The 21231-nt window shown below is 44.0% G+C and overlaps 2 protein-coding genes and 1 long non-coding RNA gene across 6 annotated transcripts in view; 1 reads left to right on the top strand and 2 right to left on the bottom strand.

Annotated features, from left to right (window-relative positions):
* Positions 1–6931: 6931 nt before the first annotated feature.
* On the bottom strand, positions 6932–10673 carry parm1 (prostate androgen-regulated mucin-like protein 1). Its single transcript, XM_030341899.1, has 4 exons — positions 10534–10673; positions 9038–10027; positions 8475–8550; positions 6932–8327 (listed from the first exon to the last, which is right to left on the bottom strand). The coding sequence occupies exons 1-4, from the start codon at positions 10568–10570 to the stop codon at positions 8249–8251; spliced, it is 1182 nt and encodes a 393-aa protein (XP_030197759.1). The 5' UTR covers positions 10571–10673; the 3' UTR covers positions 6932–8248.
* A 1414-nt stretch (positions 10674–12087) lies between these two features.
* Positions 12088–14336, bottom strand: LOC115532250 (uncharacterized). The gene is made up of 2 exons (XR_003974005.1): positions 14141–14336; positions 12088–12979 (listed from the first exon to the last, which is right to left on the bottom strand). It is a non-coding gene; the product is annotated as an uncharacterized LOC115532250 (long non-coding RNA).
* A 246-nt stretch (positions 14337–14582) lies between these two features.
* The window catches only part of si:dkey-88l16.3 (low-density lipoprotein receptor-related protein 2), a 32501-nt gene continuing 25852 nt past the window's right edge, over positions 14583–21231 (top strand). For all 4 annotated transcript variants that reach the window (XM_030342453.1, XM_030342455.1, XM_030342454.1 and 1 more), the window contains exons 1-11: positions 14583–14660; positions 15370–15495; positions 15810–16055; positions 16435–16548; positions 16875–16994; positions 17255–17377; positions 18589–18792; positions 18923–19091; positions 19311–19479; positions 19866–20097; positions 20712–20831. In XM_030342453.1, the coding sequence (XP_030198313.1) occupies positions 14612–14660; positions 15370–15495; positions 15810–16055; positions 16435–16548; positions 16875–16994; positions 17255–17377; positions 18589–18792; positions 18923–19091; positions 19311–19479; positions 19866–20097; positions 20712–20831 (1672 nt within the window). In that variant the 5' untranslated portion in view covers positions 14583–14611. The remainder of the gene's footprint in view (positions 14661–15369; positions 15496–15809; positions 16056–16434; positions 16549–16874; positions 16995–17254; positions 17378–18588; positions 18793–18922; positions 19092–19310; positions 19480–19865; positions 20098–20711; positions 20832–21231) is intronic.

Here is a 21231-nt window from a genome sequence, read left to right as displayed (position 1 = left end):
AAAAATGCATTTGTGAATCTAGCGACGTCAGGAGAGTCTCAAAGATCCACACATAAATACAGACCAGTTCCCACAAAAATGTGAGTAAGTTCACAAATGAAAAACGTCTTGTAAATACAAGTTTAACAGTTTGTATATAAATGTTACAACATCCAAATACATTGTGATGAAAATTGCAAATATTTTTTTAATTAATATATTTATGGATTTATATTACATTTATTTAAAACAAGGTACATTTGTGTGTGGATTAGAAATGTGTTTGTGAAACTTATTTTTGTTTATGGATTTATTTTACATTTATACATACCGATATCCATTTATGTGTGCATTGAAATGTATTTGTGGGAAGAGAGTAATTTATATATAAATCACAAAATACATTTGTGAATCCTTCTCTGTGCATTCATTATTAATGAGACTGTTCTGACCCCATACTGACTGGTGTGCTCACTGCCCTGACTGGTGGTTGGTTTCTGCCCATGTGCGACGAGGTGGAAGCAGCAGGCGCGGACAGCTCCCTGGCTAACAATTGCACAAAAGCCCGTGCTGCTACCTCGGCTTGAGGCGATAGACCCTGTCACACAGCCACGTTATTTTTACTCATGTTAATTTCATATCAAGATGTAGTAGCGGAAGAGCACAATAAGCATGAGGAAACAGGCTACAATAAGAAAGTTTCAAATCATTCTTGAACTAACTTACTGACCTAACGTTAAAACTTAGCAAGAGCATTAATTGATGGTCCAAGAACATTTCACGACTAAAGACAAGAGGGTAACTAGCTTAATTAGTAAAGTTCACTTACACTTGGATCGTGATTGCCATTCCCAGACGCCATGTTGAGGCTGAACCCTTATCAGTCAAGTGTACCTATAAAGAATGGTCAAGTCCGGTCTGTCCGGATAACAATCTTTTTTTCCGTTTACCGAAAAGCAACGCAAAATGCGCCGAGAAAATTCTGTGCTGTGGCCTTGCTGAGGTACCCCTCGTGGGAAAGCAGTCATGTGATTGGCTGAAATCGAAGGAGGCATCTGATTGGCTACAGAGAGTTCCTTGTTGAAAAAAATGCATTTGTGAATCTAGCGACGTCAGGAGAGTCTCAAAAATCCACACATAAATGCAGACAGTTTCACACACAAATGCAAACAAGCTCACAAATGAAAAGCGTCTTGTAAATTCAAGTTTAACAGTTTGTACATAAATGTAACAACATTCAAATACATTTTTGATGAAAATTGCAAATCTTTTTTAAATTAATATATTTATGGATTTATATTACCTTTATTTAAAAGAAGACATATTTGTGTGTGGATCAGAAATATGTTTGTGAAACTTATTTTTGTTTATGGCTTTATTTTACATTTATACATGCCGATATCCATTTGTGTGTGCATTGAAATGTATTTGTGAGAAGAGAGTAATTTATGTATAAATCACAAAATACATTTGGGAATCCTTCTCTGTGCATTCATTAATAATGAGACTGTTCTGACTCCATACATCTCGCGCTGCCAATGCCTGATGTCACTTCTGAGTCAAATCACTCCATCATCTCTTTGAAATTCCATATTCCACGAGTGGTAGGCTACGATGCTGTTTTAAAATATAACTTATACGAAACAAAATAACCCAGGCAGTTTCATCTACGAGACGTTAAAGCTTCTTCCAATACTGACAGCTGTCTCATAACTTGCAGGTTTGTGGAGACGCGACATGGGACGGATCGTCACTTAATTTAAACTTTTTTGCTTCCGTTAGTGTGTGTGTGTGTGTGTGTGATAGAGACAGAGAGGCCAATTTACTGCCTGATGAGAATTGGATTGTTTCAAAATGTGCTTGGAAGTAGGTAACGACATTTAACAATGTGTATATATTTTTGAATTTCGTTGGTTAAACCGCCAACCGCCCGAATTTAATTAAAATATTATTTTTTGTCACGTCACCCGCCCGATCCGCGGTTTAACCGCGGAGTCCGCGGTTGCAACCGCCAACCGCGCATCTCTAGGGTGGGGGCAGGGAGTCCTGAAGGGTGGGGGAGGAGTTAAACGGAACTCCGAAGAGAAGCTAATTTCAAATCATGCTAGCTCTCTCACATCGTACAGTATAGCTTTAAGGAATCGAACCCCTTATCCCCGCATTAATGAGTTGTTCTCTGACCACTAACCCATCAGGTCTTAGTACATGCGATTCAAGAGTTAACCACTTGACAATCTTTAAACTTCGGTTGCCTAGAAATTGTAAAGACAGTGATGTGTGTACATTGTGCGAGTATCCGTCACTCGCGATGTGTGTGCAGTCCAAAATGAAAGAAAATACCTTGCATCACTAGGGAATCGAACCCCCAATCATCAGTTGGTCGTTTGTAACTGTAAACAAAGAGATCGCATTTTGTTTAACTGCTAACTAACAAACGGGTTTATGCGTTCACTGAACAAAGATTATGGAAATAAAAGACCACTTTTCCATCAGAAAAATCATCAGAACCGTTATTACCAACCCATATACATTAAAGACAAAACCTTTCTCACATGCACACCCATCGCGAGTGACGGCTATGCGCACACATGCACACCCATAGCGAGTGACGTAGGACGTAAAGTCCCGCCCAGGTCGAAGTGGCGTCGATTTAGAGAGTCCCCCTAGGAATTGGGACACAGCTGTGTCCCAATTCCTAGGACGCATCCTTCGAAGGCTGCATTCGAAGGGTGCGTCGACGCCGATTGCGTCACAGCGACGCACCAAGTGTATGGAGGTAGATTTGTGTCTTTATTATGCAATCAAAAATAATAGGTTTGAGAGCAAAACTTTCCACACTGCAATCAAAAAATAGGTTTGAGAGCAAAACTTTCCACACTGCAATCAAAAAATAGAGTTGAGAGCAAAACTATCGACACTGCAATCAAAAAATGTTTTATTGCAAGATAAATTAATGTGATAAAAAAAATATTAATGGGAATCCAAAAGTTTTGTTTGCAAACCCAAAAGTTTTGTTTGCAAATCCAAAAGTTTTGTTTGCGAATCCAAAAGTTTTGTTTGCGAATCAAAAAGCTTTGTTTGCGAATCCTAAAGTTTTGCTTGGTAGCCTACTGATCGCGTCGTGTGTCTTTCCAGTGTCAAATAGTTCACGAATAAAATCACCATACGGTTCAAGTGCGGCCATAACTAAGGCTAAATATAATTAGACAGTGTATTGCTGGTTTAAGTGGTTGGCTCTTTTTTCTTTGCTGCGTTCTGCCTTCTGGTGTTGCCTATAACTATAAATGTAGGCTATATTTTTGTTTATCTGTTTCGGGTTTAAAAAACCATCACACAAAACACAAACACAATTAAAATGCCGTTTATTTGTTTATTCCTTTTGCCCTTTTTCCGATTCAAAACCAAAATCAGAAAAACCAAAAAACGACTCTGTTAATTGTTTTTTCTGATTTTGTTTCAAATCGGAATATTCAAAGAACGAACCATACACGGATTGAGAGCAAGAAGCCGGACTTGGATTTGTCTAGGGTGTGTTCGAAACCGCCTACTTGCTTACTGCTTACTACCTACTAAATATTTGGCTTACTTCTCGAATCCTTAAATAATGATTGAGTAATCCATTTGAGTAATCGACGTTCAGAAGACCGTCCTTACTTAACCACCTCAGATGACGTGAATCAAATGACGTGTCAATAACCTACCGGCCGGGCGCCGTTAATAAATATTATAAATAAATATATAAACGTCACATTTAACGTCACAGTACACCTTCAACCTAAGGATTTGCGGTGATATGTTAAAACAATTATTAAACAATTATTAAAAGCACTGCTGCTGCGGCTCCCCGTTTAGCGCCATTGCTTCCACTGTTCTTTTGAATAGACGCAGTGCATTCTGGGGCGGTTGAGTACGTCTAGTAAGCTAGTGATGCTTACTCAAAATCTTTCCGGAAGTAGAAGACATTCGGATACTACTCGCTTACCTAAACTCGCTTACTAAGTTCTCGCTTACTCAATTTGACGTCATAGTTAGTAGGTGTAGTAAGCAAGTACGCGGTTTCGAACACACCCTAGTCCTTTTTTCTAAATGTTGATGTTCAAGAATACATTCTGAGGTTTTTAAAATGAAAATTGATATTTTCAAAAGATGTGCTTCACCGCCATTGTATTTACGGTATAGGCCTAAGTATTTTCTATTTGACCCATCAATCTTGATAATATATAGTACTACTCACTAACTGTTATAAAGTGTATATTAGAGGACTTATTAACCATTAACCATAAGCATTGTTTCTGCTTTAGATCCCGTGCCTGCAAAATGCATAATTAGCAGTTTAATAAAGGACTTATTAACCTTAATAAGCAGGTTCCCGCTTTAGATCCCGTACCTGCAAAATGCATAATTAGCAGTTTAGTAAAGGACTTGTTAACCTTGATAAGCATAAAGAATGCTTAGTAAAGGTTTATAAATGACATAATAGGTAAGTTAGTAAGACTCAAATGGGTTTGTAACGTGTTTAAGAACTATAAGAATCATCGAAATAAGTGCCTATAAAAGTCTTATAATCTCACAATAAACATGTTTATTATGTCATTATTAACACATTGATACTCTTATTACCAAAAATTAATGTTAATAAGCATATAATAAGGTCTTATTACATATTAACTAAGGCTTATTACAAGGACCTTAAAGAGCCCATGCCATTAAAATCACATTTTTCCTATTGTTTGTTAAATAACATAGGTCTGAATAAGTTTGTGAGCTGTGGTAAGTTTGAAATCTATGCAGTTTGTCTGCTGAATGCAATGGGCAATGAAAGGAAAAAGGCAGAAGAAATGAGCCGATCTGGATAAGGTGACACTGTGACGTAGCGTTGTCAAATTATTATTCATGGCCCTGCCCACTTGGTTGGTTCGTAACCACCCACAAGAATTCTGAAGGAGTCGTGATTGAGCTAGTGCTAAATGCTAATACGTGTACAGTAGTTGCTTAGTTCGTAGTAACAGGCTAGTTACAGAATTTTGAATGCAATGGCAGAACGACATCGAACTACATGAACTGCGACATGCTGCCTGCCGCAGGTTGCCGCGAGGCACCACCGCCGCGAAGCACCACCGCCCGGCAGCGGGCAGCCGGGCGGTGGTGCCTCGCGCCGGCAGCAGGCAGCGCAGGGTTCTGCCTACTACAGATTGATGTGGAAGTGGAAGAACCAGAGAAGTTGGAGAACCCGACGAAGTCCTTTGTGATTCATTATATCGTCTGGACGTGCACACAGCTTTTGGCCGTGATAATATGTATTATTTGATATAGATATCTATGTATTATATGATATTATTTGGATATAGAGCTCCAGGACTGTAACGCAAGTGTTGTACACTTCCTTGTTATTTGGATAACCGTTCTGCTGTTGGTGTGATGGCGCATAACACGACCGACTCTCATCTATGGTATTTCTACAACTAGACCCGTAGTGGGGGTTATCTCAGCCATGGTTGAGAATGAATTGGGGGAAAGGAACTTTGGCTTTGACTCCCTGAAGTCATGAACCACGACATGGAGGAGAAAGGGATTGTTGACCGCGGTCGTCTCCCGCCGGAGCCTCGCTGCCGATGGACCACCGCCTCGGCTTCAGGATGCGGTGATTAGCGCTGACCGCTGCCGAGGCGGTGATTAGCGCTGACCGCTGCCGAGGCGGCGGGAAGCAGGGCTCAAGCGGGATACATTCGCGGCCAACAATCCCTTTCTCCTCCATGTCGTGGTTCATGTAGCCTACTTCAGGGAGTCAAAGCCAAAGTTCCTTTCCCCCAATTCATTCTCAACCATGGCTGAGATAACCCCCACTACGAGTCTCGTTGTAGAAATACCAGAGACGAGAGTCCTACGTGTTATGCGCCATCACACCAACAACAGCAGAACGGTTATCCAAATAACAAGGAAGTGTACAACACTTGCGTTACAGTCCTGGAGCTCTGCTCTATATCTAAATAATATCATATAATACATAGATATCTATATCAAATAATACATATTATCACGGCCAAAAGCTGTGTGCGCGTCCAGACGATATAATGAATCACAAAGGACTTCGTCGGGTTCTCCGACGTCTCTGGTTCTTCCACTTCCACATCAATCTGAAGTAGACGCGGTCGTTTGAGATTCATAATAACCTATCGTCTGGAGGCTCACACAGCTTTTGGCCGTGATAATATATATTATATATTATATGATATAGATATCTATGTATAATATGGGTTTCTAAGAGCCATTGCGATACATCCACCGTAAACAGAGCGCATGGTACTGTCAGTGGCTACAAGCTGCTCAGGGCCACACCCCCACCCCCCTCCTTGACCTGCCTTGACACGCCCACCGTATACAGAGCGCATGGTAGTGGCTACAAGCTGCTCAGGGCCACACCCCCACCCCCCTCCTTGACCTGCCTTGACACGCCCACCGAAACAGCGCGTTTGGGGGAAGCTCAATGTGCGACTGTTTCGGAGTGACTGTAACTCTGCACCACGGCTGAATTTCGGGGACGTCTTTGAATACTGTGTTTGTGGCCCACTAATACCTATATTAAAGCATCATAAAATAGAATGGCATGGGATCTTTAATATAAAGCGTTACCGTCATTTGATTAGACAAGAGGCATTCCATCAGTGCTGATATAGCGTCTAATAGCCCACTGAGCAGACATCCCCAACAATACATTCTGTTCAGGTGTTAAAAACTATGGAGCAACGCACTGTCTGGTCAAGCTGATAACTTATTGCAACCACACATGCCAGCAAAGCAACTGTGGACAGACTCTCATTTCACGGTCTGCCCAACAAATGTATACATTAAGATAAATGTACATCATACAACCTAGCTGGACCAACCATGTAGTCCTACACAACGAATCAAGCTAGTATTCAGGATCATCTAACAACAAACATGCCAAGGCAAGTCCAATTGTGGTACAGTTTAATACATTTTCAAATACATTTAAACAAACAAATCACATCTGAAGAACTGTGGTATAAAAGCAGTATCACACCGTAGGTCGTGCTGCTTTACATAACGTCTGCACGGCTGTGATTATCTTCAGTCCCAGCCGTGCTGATGTTCAGCAGCACTCCCTCTCAGGTGAGATTGCTTAATAAGAGAACATGAAAACAAGGTGATCACTAAAATGTTGCTGTGTGTCTGAGGGTGTGAGACGGAAGGTGTGTGTGTATACATTAGTATGGGTTTTTACGAGAGACAGAAGCAGTGTATAGTTAATAAAAGCAAAGTAATATATATAGTTCCATACAGCTGATGTCACAGAGGGTTTTGGCACTATATGTATGGAAGAGAGGGGTGCGTGTTTTTATACCAGAACCAGTAAACACACACATGAACACATTTAATCACCTGTGAACCACCCAGTGAACTGCTTCTCCCAGGACTACATTACTTCATTGCACAAGAGCAATTGGGATGAGTCACCTCACCACAGATGAGCTTTAATTAAGATGTGATGAACCTTCCCTTAGTTCCATCAGGTTTACACACCAAGGATCCATATTTATCAACCGCAGTAGTAATACTGGGTTTATGATGTCCAATCACGTAGGACTAGTTAAAAAGATGACTGAGCTCAATGAAGTAAACCCTTATTTAACATTGGTTATTGTTGGTTACTGAATACATTAAATACTAAAAGCAAAGCCCTCCGTGGAACAGAAGAGAACCTAAAATACCAGACTGCTACGAGGGGGCTACTGTTGTTCTGTTTCAGGTTCTCTTTTCTTCAACCGGAAAAAACCTTATGGACAATCACGCATAGGCTATCACACAAGCTCACACACATAAATACAATTTTGTTTGTTTGGAATACTCTAACTTACAAACACAAAATTATTATCTTCCTTTTCTTTTAGTAGTTAAACTCTGGCACAGAAAAGGCAAGTTAACTCCTAAAGATCCATAAACATTTAGAGAGATTTGAGATTAGATACCATTCTTTAAAAACGGCCCTGGCCAGAACTAACCAGACCGGCGGGTCAGAAACCAGAATGTGACTGGGATGGAGCGGTACTTGCCATATATGGACGGTGACATTGCGTGCAACCACAGACGACCCGGTCCCTGCAGATTCATTTGTAATGTTTGGGTCATCGTCCTGTGGCTTGCTCAACAGCAATTTCACACGGCCCTCCAGGGTTTCCTCTGCGTGGCGTCCTGAGGGGCCTGGGGATGTGGGGCAGGGGGCTGGTACGTTGGAGGGATCGGTGAAAGGTCAGGGGTCGTACATGGGGTTGTGGAAGGTCCCTAGAGAGCCGTAGTCGTCGTTTACTAAGCGGCCGTAGTTTGAACGCCTGGATAGGAGTAGGAGAGAGAGCAGACGTTATTGAGGATAAATAATATCTCCCTATTGTTGACCGTGTTATGACGTAATGGAATGAAACATGACCCTGATGTTTATGATGACTTCTGATTCAATGGAATTTCTGATTTCAACTCACATTTTGTGTCGGTATGCTCCTCCAAAAATAAGGATGACAATCAGAATGAAGACTGATACGATAACAGCAACACTCCCTGAAAGACAGACAGACAAAGACACAGTCAGATAGACACAACCTAGGTATGTGTCTATAAATCCAGGTGTATATAATGAAATTACAAAACAACACAGATTCACGTGAGCACTAGATGCTGTGTCTAGGTCACATGCGATGACAATATGATAAAAACACCTACATTCTTCAACCCATTATCCTAACCTAACCCCCTACCCCTAACCTGGCTTTAACAACCCCTTATCTTACATCTAACCCTTACCAGGCTCTAGCAACCCCTTATCGTATCCCTACCCCTTACCTGGCTCTAGCAACCCCTTATCTAATGCCTACCACTTACCTGACCCTAACAACCACTGACCTGACTGTTACCCCTTCCCGGACTCTACCCTACCTCTTAACTGACTCTACCCCTCATGTAACCCCTTCCTCCTCTATCCAAACCACTATCTCTAGCAACAGTGCATTTAACCATCTCTAGCATAATAATATTTAACCTCTCAGACCTGGGCTAAGAGCCTTGGAGTGGTCGGTCTCCCCCTGGATTACTGTGGTATCTTGTTTTGAGGTGCTGGTTGGTATGGTTCTGCTAGTAGTAGTAGTAGTTGTAGTAGTAGGAGGAGTCCTAGTTGTAGTCGTGGAAGTAGAGGTAGTAGAGGGAGATGTGATCGATGAGGAGGTTCTTGCATCTGTGCTGGTTGTCATGGCAGCATCTGTACTGGTTGTCAAGGCAGCATCTGTACTGGTTGTCAAGGCAGCATCTGTACTGGTTGTCAAGGCAGCATCTGTACTGTTGGTTATGGCAGCATCTGTACTTGCTGTTATGGCAGCATCTGTACTGGTTGTCAGGGCAGCATCTGTACTGTTGGTTAAGGCAGCATCTGTACTGGTTGTTATGGCAGCATCTGTACTGGTTGTCAGGGCAGCATCTGTACTGTTGGTTATGGCAGCATCTGTACCGTTTGTCACGGCAGCATCTGTACTGGTTGTCAGGGCAGCATCTGTACTGTTGGTTATGGCAGCATCTGTACCGTTTGTCACGGCAGCATCTGTACTGGTTGTCAAGGCAGCATCTGTACTGGTTGTCACGGCAGCATCTGTACTGTTTGTTATGGCAGCATCTGTACTGGTTATGGCAGCATCTGTCCTGGTTGTCACGGCAGCATCTGTACTGGTTGTTATGACAGCAGATGAGGTAGTTGTCACTGCGGATTCTGTGCTGGTTGTTACGGCAGCAGGTGAGTTGGTTATCACGGCGGATTCTGTGCTGGTTGTTATGGCAGCAGACGGGGTCGTCCCGTCAGTAGAAGAGGTGATGCTGGTTTTCAAGTCCTCTGTGGAGTGTACTGGGGCTGCCTCGGTCATGGTCCGGGATGGAGGGGTGGATAAGGTGGAGGAGGGTGGAGGTGTTGATAGGGTGGAGGGAGATGGGGAGGATGTAGGTAATGTAGGAACGGTTGTGCTCTGTTGGGTAGTGCCCACAATGAACAGCAGACCTGCAGTTCATTAAGGAAATGGATTCCTTTGTTAAGGAATAACTTTACAACACAGTCCAAAGTGACAAATAGTTAGTGACACGCACATTCGCGCGCAAGCGTGCGCGCACACACACACACACACACACACACACACACACACACACACACACAAACACACACACACACACACACAATTACACACACCCACACACCGTGTTCTAAACTTAGTTCAGATACCATTGCCCTTCCAAAATGTTTACGGGGTGAAAGTTAAACATATTTTCAAATATTCTAATGAAGAAGTATTTCACTTGTAAAAAGCGTAATATTATCAGATCCGAAAACTAAGGCTACTGTCTAAACATACTTCAGGGGTGATTATGAAACAACCGGCGGTGACAGAAGCTGTCCAATAGATTCTACGCTCAACTTCAACCACCACATTTAACCCTTTTCAGCAGTAGGACGGTCACAACTTTGATTCCCCAAACTAATCATCCAATATTAAACAGATCACTACTCACAAGTCAGGAAAATACACGGCCGTGCCCGAGGCGCCATGGTGCCGTTGCCTCTCAGATACTACAGTGATCGCCGGCGGCTCCACTGTGCTGGCTGTCTGATTGAGGGCTGATTAGGGGGTCGGTGGGAGGCGCTCTCACAGGGACACGCAGCAAGTCGGTTGTGGCGTTTACTGATATGATATAATAATACAAATAATACAAATAATATAAAATTATTTTCTCGGTTCCTCATACCCAATGATTGAAAGGGAATTACTTACATTTCAGTATGCCTATATGCAATATTATTATGAGATATATGCCTTAAATTCAATATTTTTATTCAGCCTAGTAACGCAGATATAATCCAATAGTAATCCATACATATCATACAACAGAAGGCTACCAAGCAGATCATACGTTGGTTGTAACCAGAGCCAGAGAGTAGAGTTGCGACCCTCTCTGATCTCGCTGGCAGGGTGGTCACGTGGTTCATGTAAGCCTGTATAGATCGAAAACACGCGGCGCTGCCGTGTTCTTCAATGGGACTGACAGCAGCAATATTGAATGGTAAATATAAATTAAAAAACACATTCCCAAGTACTTTTCTGACTATTGTTGCATATTTGTAGATGTCAGTTTTACATTTGGAGTGGTAGGGTGACAACTACAAGCTACTTAGATACGTTTTTAAGTTGGAGGGAAATCTTCACCTTCGTGTTAGCATGGGTAGCACTATGCCACTGACTTTAGTGGCTTAACCTTACATGTTCTGAAATCAAAGACGATTCAAGATGTTAATTTTTGCGCAACTGGACTATTGGATTTTCTTGATTTTGCTTGTAATTCCGATTCACTTACCCGTGGTCAGAGAGCGATTGAGAAAGCAGAGTAGCAACAGTCCATTTAGCATTTAGTTTTCCAGGCAACTTCTTCTGATGAGGCAGGAGCTGACAACACAACCATGATACTTTTAAGACTAAGCCATACACAAAGTATCACATATATTAAGGAATAACAAATGAATGTTGGATGAATGAAATAGTATTTTTTTTTTATTCAACAATGGGTGAGACAAAAATAATGTGTACGTGTGTATCCAACAAAACAAGAACAAAGTGAAGGAACAGGAATGAATATTGTATATATACAAGTGTTAACAAGAGAGGAATACGGTGAGGAAAGGAGACACTTAAAAAAGCAATACAAGTAAAATGGACCACTGGTTATAAGGGGCCACTCACACTAGGGCTGCGGCCCCGTGCCCGTGGTCATTTGCATACTAAAGTCTAGAACATTTGGCTAGTGTGACCACGCCATCCGTATTCCAGCACGGAACAGCCCCTTGGCCACGGCACAATTGGGAGAGGTGTGCCGTGGCCAAAGTACAGATGCTAATGAGATGACACGCGGATATGCAACGTGAGCGGGATGACTTAGTCCATGCACGACCCTTCCTTTATAGGTCCATGCCCTTTTTCCCCACAAAAATCATTTTATACAATGGCGGCAAGCGGTTCACGAGTGGGTTTACGTTAGTGCGATAGTGAAGTCGAGTGATTACTTTAAATTTGGGCCGACGATAGCATTCAGTCGCAGCTGGACACAACGCTTGGGGATGAAGTATTTATCGTATTACGAAGTGATGACGTATGCATGAAGGAGCGAACTTGCCAGGCAAACAGGCAAACTTGCCTGTTCCATGCTGGCACCCTAAAATCTAATACCCTCCAGCAAATGCAGATTCCACTGCCTAACATCTACACACTGCAAAGGAAAATGCACCATGCAAAGCTGGACCCAGTGTTTGAGATGCTGAGTGTTTAGAAAAAAATCCTCTCCACATACATCAGGCTGAGGTTTGTGGAACCAAAAACAAGTGGGAACAAGGACTAAGAACAACGAAGCAAACATACAGTAAGTGAACAAGAACAGCAAAGTAGAGCCAGGGGGCATCAATAAATAAAACAATGTTAGTCATGTGTGGAACAGGAACAACAAATGTATAAACAGGTGTGCGTGTATATCTAACTTGTAAAACAAGAACAAAGTGAAGGAACAGGGAGGAATATTATAAGTTATTAATAAACAAAGAAAATACACATACATCAGGCTGAGGTTAAGGATAGTAAAGTGCATCAGGTCGAAAGGAAGGACAACAATCGCAGCAGTCGCCGCCGCCGCCGCTACCACCAGCCACCAGCAGTCGCCACCACCAACAGCCGTCGCCAGCACAAGCCGCCACCACTAGCAGCAAAAGGCGACATCCTTCAGAAGTCGACATCCTTCGCCACCACCAGCCAGCTCAAGCAGCCATCGCCTCAAGCAGTAGCGCCCTGCAGCAGCAGTGTTTGCCGGCCCCAGCCAGCTCAAGCCACCAGCAACAGCAGCCACCGCCATCAGCAGCATCCACCATCAGCCGCATACACCACCAGCCGCATACACCATCAGCCGCAGCAGCCACGACCTGCAGGAAAGTGAAAATAATCAGAAGACCTTGAATAGCCTGTAGGTCAATGAGTTTCCCCACACATGGTCAAACAGTTGGGGAAAGGGTGGACAGAAGCTTACAGTGTGAAAAAAAAAAGAATGACACTACTGTCTGTAATAACATTTGAAAGCTTGTCATTATGGCTTATTTTTTGTGTGGAATAATTTCTATTCATATATGTAATCCAACAGCCTTTAAGGGTAGTGTATAAATAAACATGGTTTAATTATAATAGGGTAAAAGTCTGAAACAAATCTGAAACGATGTTTTCTATAATGTATAGCCTCATTGTGATAATCAAGTCCAGATTTGAAGAGTCTAGGTGCAGTGGTTTTCAATCAGGATCAGTTCTAATGCGGTCTGGACCCCCAAAAAGCGTTGACATGTGCCTTTATTGCATTTTCACAAATAGAAAAAAGGTTTCACAAATCTGAAACTATGTTTTCTATAATCTATAGGCTTACTGTGATAATGTAGTCCAGATTTGAAGAGTCTAGGTGCAGTGGTTTTCAATCGGGGCCAGTTCTAATGCGGTCTGGACCCCAAAGAAGCGTTGACATGTGCCTTTATTGCATTTTCACAAATAGGGTAAAAGTTTCACAAATCTGAAACTATGTTTTCCATAATGTATATCCTCACTGTGATAATCTGAAGAGTCTAGGTGTAGTGGTTTTCAATCAGGACCAGTTCTAATGTGGTCCAGATGCAAAAAAAGCAGTGAAATCTCCTCTTTTTTTTTAACAAACTAAATAAAGGTTACATAAATTGTAAACTGTTTTTAAAGAATGTTTAGACTCTCCTAGATAATCTAAACTAATTAATGTGGCTTTACCGCGGCGATTTAGGAGGTTAAACAACGGACAATCAGTCGCTCCATGGCGTTCCTTAAGAATCCCTTAACTTTTCCTTAAATGCCGAATCGGCTGCTGCGAATCGGCTGCCAACTTCAGCTTCGTCACAGACGACGAAGTCGAGCTAACAAACTAGCAGCAGGCAATCTGTCCTCTACCAAGATAAAAAATATGCATAATTACGCTGTGCATATACAAATAAATATCAGTATATGCATCATAAAGGGCCTCTGATACAATATAGACAGTTGACAATTCAAAAGAGGTAGCTACTTAATGCACTTACCTTAGAAGTTACTCGACGGTCAGCAATGGAAATGAATGATCTCCTACGCCGTAAATGGATGTTTAGGAACTATGCGAGGCTCCATACCCCGGAAGTAGGCGGCAAAAAAACGCTACAACGGAGTCCAATTGAAGTGTCGCCACTCTGTTATATCTATCACTCTGGTTGTATCCACTGGGCTGTGTGGTACCCTTTATCCAAAACCTTGGTCTTGATGTAGTTACTGGTTTACGCCAGCAGAGGGCAGCACGCATGGCGCATAGACCCCCCGATGCGTAATTCATAGAAAGTCATGTTCAACTTTAAATAAAGTAATAATAAAGGATGACAGTAGTTTATTATATATTTTTCCTGTCCAAAAATCAAAAGGTGGAGGCTCAGCTGGAGAGTGGCGGTTAATCATGAGCTGATGAGCTGCAGCTGGTCCGATGTGATAAAGCACCTGGCTACAGGTGAGCCCCATGTCGCACAATGGACTTCCTCCACGTGCTTTGGTTGGTGTTTATCGCCGGGCTGAGAGGTATTTACCTGGAACTTTAAATCCCTTCACTTCATTCAATGCGTCCAATTAATGTAACGTAGTTGGGCTTGTGAAACTGAGCTGGCCGCCGTCTCTCTGTATCACTCTGACGTTTCGTTCTACTCTCACGACGGGATGTCTGAAGAGGATACGCCAAATAAACGTTATTGGCAAGAAAGGGAGAGGGCGGGACTTGTGATGGACGGATATTTTGACGGATATATAAATTGTTTTGTCAAATATTTCTTAGAGATCCTTATTTATTCTCGTTGTTGTTCTCTTTATTAGTGTTATTCTCGCTCCGCGAAATGTTAACAGGCGTACACGACTTATAGATGTACGAGACCAGAAATCGGGAGCGATGGCAATGCATCGCCGCAAGTCATGACCGTCGCTCAGCGCGCCCCCCCCCCCCCCCTCAATTTCTTGAGAGATATAACCCAACAACTTAATTGTTTCTTGCTGTTGCATCTGATTTTTTACCTCCCACATGAGCGACCAATAAAGTAAATTGTAATCCACTTTGAGTATTTGTAGGCCTACATGCATTTGTACATAATCCAAGCCCACTATATTTTGAATGCCCATTGTAATGCAAAGTTTTCGTATCTGTATCAACTAATGGGCTTCTAACTAAAACTATATGGACTTTTCAATGATCAAAACTTTTTTTACTAATGATTAAATGTTTAAGTGTGTTTGTGTGTAGCAGGACAGGGTCGAGCCTGCCCCCAAGGCCAGTGGGAATGTGACGACGGTAACTGTATCTCTGCAGAATGGAGGTGTGACGCGGATGGAGACTGTCTCGATGGCTCGGATGAGACTGAGTGCCAAAGTATGAATACTCTTCAGCTAGAGTTGAGCAGCCTTATGCTGCTCAACTCTAAACCTGCTGCTACCTCTACTGCTGCTCAACAATAACCCTGCTCTAAACTTAACTGCTGCTCTACACTAAGCCTGCTCTGAACTCTCCTGCTACTAAACTCTTAACCTGCTCTAAACTCTACTGCTACTCAGCATTAAGCCTGCTCTAAACTCTACTGCTGCTCCACTCTAAACCTGCTCTCAACTCTCCTGCTCCTCATTTCTAAGCCTGCTCTAAACTCTAATGTTGCTCAGAACTTCCATTTTACTGCTCTCCACGTCCAGGGCCCACCTCCAGCCCGTGCCCCGCGGGGCAGTTTGAGTGTGTGGATTCTGTGGGGTGTGTGAACGAGTCGGGCAGATGCGACGGCGTGCGCCAATGCCCCACCGGCTCGGACGAGGAGGACTGTGTGACGAGTGGCGGCTGTTTGGAGGCAGACTGGCTGTGTCACAACGCCATGTGTGTCCCGAGGGAGGCGCGCTGTGACGGCAACGATGACTGTCTGGACCGCTCGGACGAACAGGACTGTGGTGAGCAAACTACTGGTGTACTGGTCCCCTGCATTCTACCAGGAAAGTCTCCATTGAGAATGTAATCCTTTTTCAAGAGCTCAGCAATTAAACCAATCTTCTGACGTATAGGAGAGGGGAATGGATGTTAAAATCACTTGTGAGGTGTGTGGGCCCTGACTGAGGTGTATCGACCTGGGGGTGTGGTCTGTGGGGACCCTGACAAGGGGGGTGTGAGGCGTGTGCACCCTGACCAGGTGTGTGAGGTGAGAGGACCCTGACAGGGGGCTGGTGTGTGTGTGTGGTTGTGCGTGCGAGTGTGTGTGAAATGTGTGTGCTGACCGGGGGGGTGAGGGCCCTGACCGGGGTGAGGTGTGTGATGGAAGGCGTTGTGTTGCAGGGCTGTGTAAGGCGGGCTGGTTGCGTTGTCCCGAGGGGCTCTGTGTGTCTCCGGAGCAGCGGTGTGATGGAATCCGCCACTGTTCAGACGGAAGCGATGAACCCCTGAGCTGCGGTAAGACTGAACCTCTGCCACATAATCAGCAGATAAGGGATCGAACTAGCAACATTATGGTTCAAGCCCACCTGCTCTTCCTGCTGAGCTAAGCCGACCACTAGATCTATGCTAGTGGTATATAATGCTAATTACTGCATTAACTTCTGTGAACTAATGGTTCATCTATGAGTAAATTGCCCAGCCTCTACGTGATTAACCCACTGAACACTAGTCTCAGCAGCAGCAGCTGGCTCACACTGCACAATGGATCAAATGGCTCATGTAAGAGGTGCAGTGTTCCGTCGTACCAATGACCTTTTGAAGTTTTATTCTGTTCATGTTAGGTCACACGTGCTCTGGGGCTCACGGGGGCTGTAGCCATGACTGCACGGATGAACCAGGCGGAGTCCGCTGCAGTTGCCCCCCTGGACTCAAACTGTCAGTCAACGGAGTGATGTGTGAGGGTAAGCAACCTGCTGCTAACACAGCATGTGACCCACGGTATGGGATGAGCCCCCTGGCTGCTTGTCTCAGGCAGGATGTTTGAGACCACTTTTAAAGCTTTGCCTCATATAAATCAGTTTTGGCCCCCGATGTGCATGTCAGGAGCCCCAAAGTGGTGTCCTGAAAAGTTTAGCAGAAACGTCCGTAAAGCAACTGATAAGCCGATGGAACTATTGAGGGATTGTATTGTGTTCCTAATCGGGCTGGTTGGCTTTTCCAGATGTGGATGAGTGCAGCAAGCCCTTTCCCCCCTGCACTCAATACTGCACCAACACCGTGGGCTCCTTCTACTGCCACTGCCGGGAGGGGTTTGTCCTGGACCAGTCTGTATGTCTGGCCTCAGGTGAGGTCCGCCTCCGCTGCTCATGAAGACCCTGTGTATCTTGTAACCATGGAGCCTTATTTTACTGCATTTTGGAATAGGCATTGGTTTTCAAACCATGTCCGATCATTATGTAACCTGCACAGAAAACTTGTGTGCAGATTACGAATTGATCCGACATATGGTAATAGCGAACCGTGACTCTTAAATCTTGCCCACCCCGGATTTTCATTTTAGCTCTCGTGTTGGTCTTCCTGTTAACTTTTTGTCAAAAGTTAACCCCTGAAAACGAAGTAGATGACAAATCAGGAACCGAACCTCAATAGCGGTTAGGTTACTCGCAGCGGCTGCCATCGTGAAGTAAACAAAGTCGTGACCATAAGCTAGCGAGCTGGTTTATTGGATTTGTGTCCCCCACAGCGGGTGGAACTTGACGTAAAGTTAGTGATAACAAAGCCCACCCATTCAGAGGGAAGCTATGTTAAGTCACTTTGACTTTCATTTGAAATGAGCCATTGAATTACTATTACTCGACCTCTGTGAAATTATAGCGGGCCCACCAATCACAGTGCTGCATAGCATTTTCCTTCCCATCAACTGCAGTCAGCAGCATTCTAATTTTTCATTTACTCCTTCACGTTCCAACACCAACCAATGGGCCTTCTGAAGGGTTTATATCCTCTCAAACACTTTTGATCAGATGTTATTAAAATAAAGAATTTATCAAATAAAATCAGTATTCTTTGAGTTGTATAGAATCGGATCAAAGGGGATCTCTAAATTGTCTCCCCGGAGTACTTTTAAGTACACTTTTCACAGTCAACCTGATCCTTATCCATTATCCCCTCCTGTGATTAGTCTGTCAAAGCCCTGTTCTCTTAATTACTTGCCCTGAGATCATTGAGGAACATTTCAGATTAGTTGACAATGAATCCTAATGTCATTAGGAGCAGGTAGGTATTGGGAAGCCTACAGGTAGACTGTAGAAATCGGGGCTTGAACCCGGTCTCTTCTGTCTGGCAGGTGAAGACACCAGCTACTGACTCACTGTCACCTTGTGTGCCGCTTCCAGGTGGCGCCACTGTCACCTTGTGTACCTCCTCCAGGTGGCGCCACTGTCTCACTGTCACCTTGTGTACCTCCTCCAGGTGGCGCCACTGTCTCACTGTCACCTTGTCTACCTCCTCCAGGTGGCGCCACTGTCTCACTGTCACCTTGTGTACCTCCTCCAGGTGGCGCCCCCAGACTGCTGTCTGTCCAGAAACGATCCCTGGGCCTCGTTGGTCTCAAAGGCCAGGCTTTTAAAACGCTCTGGACAGCGGACTCTGAGCCTCTTGCCGTGACCTTTGACCTGGTCAGGGGGTGGTACTACTGGGTAGAGGGCCAGGGCTCGATCTTCAAGACTGACGGGAGGAAGAACCACACTGTGTACACTGGTGGGTTGGTCCGCTTTGTTCATTATAATGACTTGTGAGTGGTAGCATGTGTACTACAGGATTAAAGATGAAGACCTGATCATGGTGTTTCTAATGCAGATGATGCGTTCAATCTGTCTTCCATCAACAGGGCTGCCTGGGATCATATCTTTGGCTTGTGATTGGTTGAATGGAGATTTGTATTGGACCAATCGGAAGACTCAATCGATCTACATGGGTTCTGCTGATGGGAAGGGCTTCACAACGCTACTGAGCAAAAGCATCAGTCCATCCGAGATGGTGGTTTTACCCACGGAAAGGTAACTCATGCTTGCTGGTACTTTGGCTTTGGCTGACCTCTTTTAATTCCTTCAGCATCCATTTTGGTTGATAAAAAAGAAAGCAAACAATAAGGAAATGATGATGCACGCATACATGAAGCACAATTAGTCAACACAATGTGTGACAATTAGTGACCTAGGCAACAATCATCCTGAACAAAGTATGACGTGGTCACTATGGGCTATCTGTGTCTACAGCCTGATGTTCTGGATCAACCTGGGCCCGGGAGAGAGGGCGACTCTGGACTGCTCCTGGATGGATGGTGCCGACCGGAAAGCCCTGGTCGTCCTGACCACTCAGGGGGCCCGCAGCCTCACGGTGGACGTGGCCTCCAGGAGACTGTACTGGATCAGCGACTTCAAGCACGTACGACTTGGGGAATCAATGTTTTATACGAGTCCTAAAATGTTTTTCGGTCCTTACAGCTTTTGCTGTTGAGTCACACCATTGGACACACCAAAAGGAAGTTTGCATTTTCAAAGATGCTTGTTTTTCTTAAATGTTGTGGCTTTTCTAAACATAAACTATTGTATAGATGTGCTATAGTTTAATACTTCATTATGTTTCCACATCACATCAAACCATATGACTATCTCAATCTTGTATCGGTGAATATTTTTGCATAACATGATGAACATTAAGACCTTGGTTCCTTGACCATGTGAAGGAGAACCATACAGGCAACTAGTTTGAACTTATGTTGCAATTCCTGAAGACGGAGCCTCTGAAGAGCTCCCATTGTGTTCCTACAGTCCGTGGAGACGGTCAGGGTGGACGGCACCGGCCGTTCCTCGTTCCCCGGCCTGCTGGGCAGCACCGGGGCTGCCACTGGGCTCGCCGTGTTTGGAAACCGCTTCTATTGGACGGACCGCCAAGGACTCTGGAGGGCAGATCAGAACCCGACCAGCGTGAAGGCGTTGATCCAGAGGGATCTAGCCGCTCTTCCCTTCATGACCGTCGTCCACGCGCTGCAGCAACCACAAGGTAGTGTGGGTGAAAGAAGGGCTTCGACCAAGGGCAGGCCCAGGAGTTTCCTGCTCTGCACTGACGGTTTTTTGCTCTTCAGTATGACCTCTGCTTTTACCCTACAGACATCTCTGGGGTAAGAGCACAGGTAGTACTGAAGAGTCTTGCCATAAAGATGAATGCTATGGCATACATCTCTATGGCAATATTGGCTTGAAGATATTTTATATTTTTTAACAGTTTTGATGAATATTCCCTAATGATTCGTAGCCATCAGCGAACCACTATTAATCATTAGTGTAGCCATAGTTTTAACCACTTGTTAACCTACTACTTACCACGTGTGCGATGCACATTTTCTCGTGGACATCGATGTTACAGGCAGTGGTTGGCATACAATTAAGAGGGGGGAGGTTGATGCACAGAAATTTAAGGAGTTGGTCTCAATGCTCAGGGGACAAAACGGTTGACTGCAAAGTCTCTGCCTTCATTGACCACTATCTACAACCATCATGTAGTGAGTGGTGAAGGTGTTGCTCATCATCTAGCGAGTGGTGAAGGTGTTGCTCATCATGTAGCGAGTGGTGAAGGTGTTACTCCATGTGGTGAAGGTGTCTTTCCTTGTGACCCAGGCTCCTCTGCGTGTACAAACAGTCCCTGCCAGCTCTGCCTGCCCACCAAGAACAACCCCCTGGGCTTCACCTGCAGCTGCCCCGACTCAAAGATACTCATGCCAGACAGGAGATGCGAATGCAAGTATTGACCAGACTTTTTCACGTGCAGAAATGTACACCATAGTCATTGGATCAGGACTGCATCTATGGATGAACTACATTTAGGCATTTTTGGTTCTTACTGTATTGAATAAATAAAAATGACGCATTCTAGGAAATAGTATAAAATTAAGCCTTTGTTTGACAAAAAATACATTATTTATTTACCATTTGGAGTTTTCTACGAAGTCCAAATTAAATAAACGAAGGACTTTCAATAATGTGCGTTGAATCTGGGCCAAACTGTTTAGAACAGGCTTCATCTTCATGGTACCCAGCAAGGTTTTTGTCAAATTCGGCAAATCCATAGAATCTCCGGCTCAAGGGACTACGGAACTGTGAGCAAGAATATTTCTGGGTTAGAGCCAGAAAAACATTA

This window comes from Gadus morhua, chromosome 19 (genome assembly GCF_902167405.1).
Source record: "Gadus morhua chromosome 19, gadMor3.0, whole genome shotgun sequence".
Classification (NCBI taxonomy): Eukaryota; Metazoa; Chordata; class Actinopteri; order Gadiformes; family Gadidae; genus Gadus; species Gadus morhua.
The sequence above is the reverse complement of the archived record's forward strand: the minus strand, read 5'-3'. Positions and strand labels throughout refer to the sequence as shown.

Excerpts from the sequence above, each read along its gene's own strand:
- parm1 (XM_030341899.1), bottom strand. The coding sequence starts at position 10,570 with ATGGCGCCTCGGGCACGGCCGTGTATTTTCCTGACTT. Across the intron at positions 10,028-10,533 it reads GCCGTGTATTTTCCTGACTT|GTCTGCTGTTCATTGTGGGC; the intron begins GTGAGTAGTGAT and ends AATGAACTGCAG. Across the intron at positions 8,328-8,474 it reads GGAGCATACCGACACAAAAT|GCGTTCAAACTACGGCCGCT; the intron begins GTGAGTTGAAAT and ends ACTCCTATCCAG.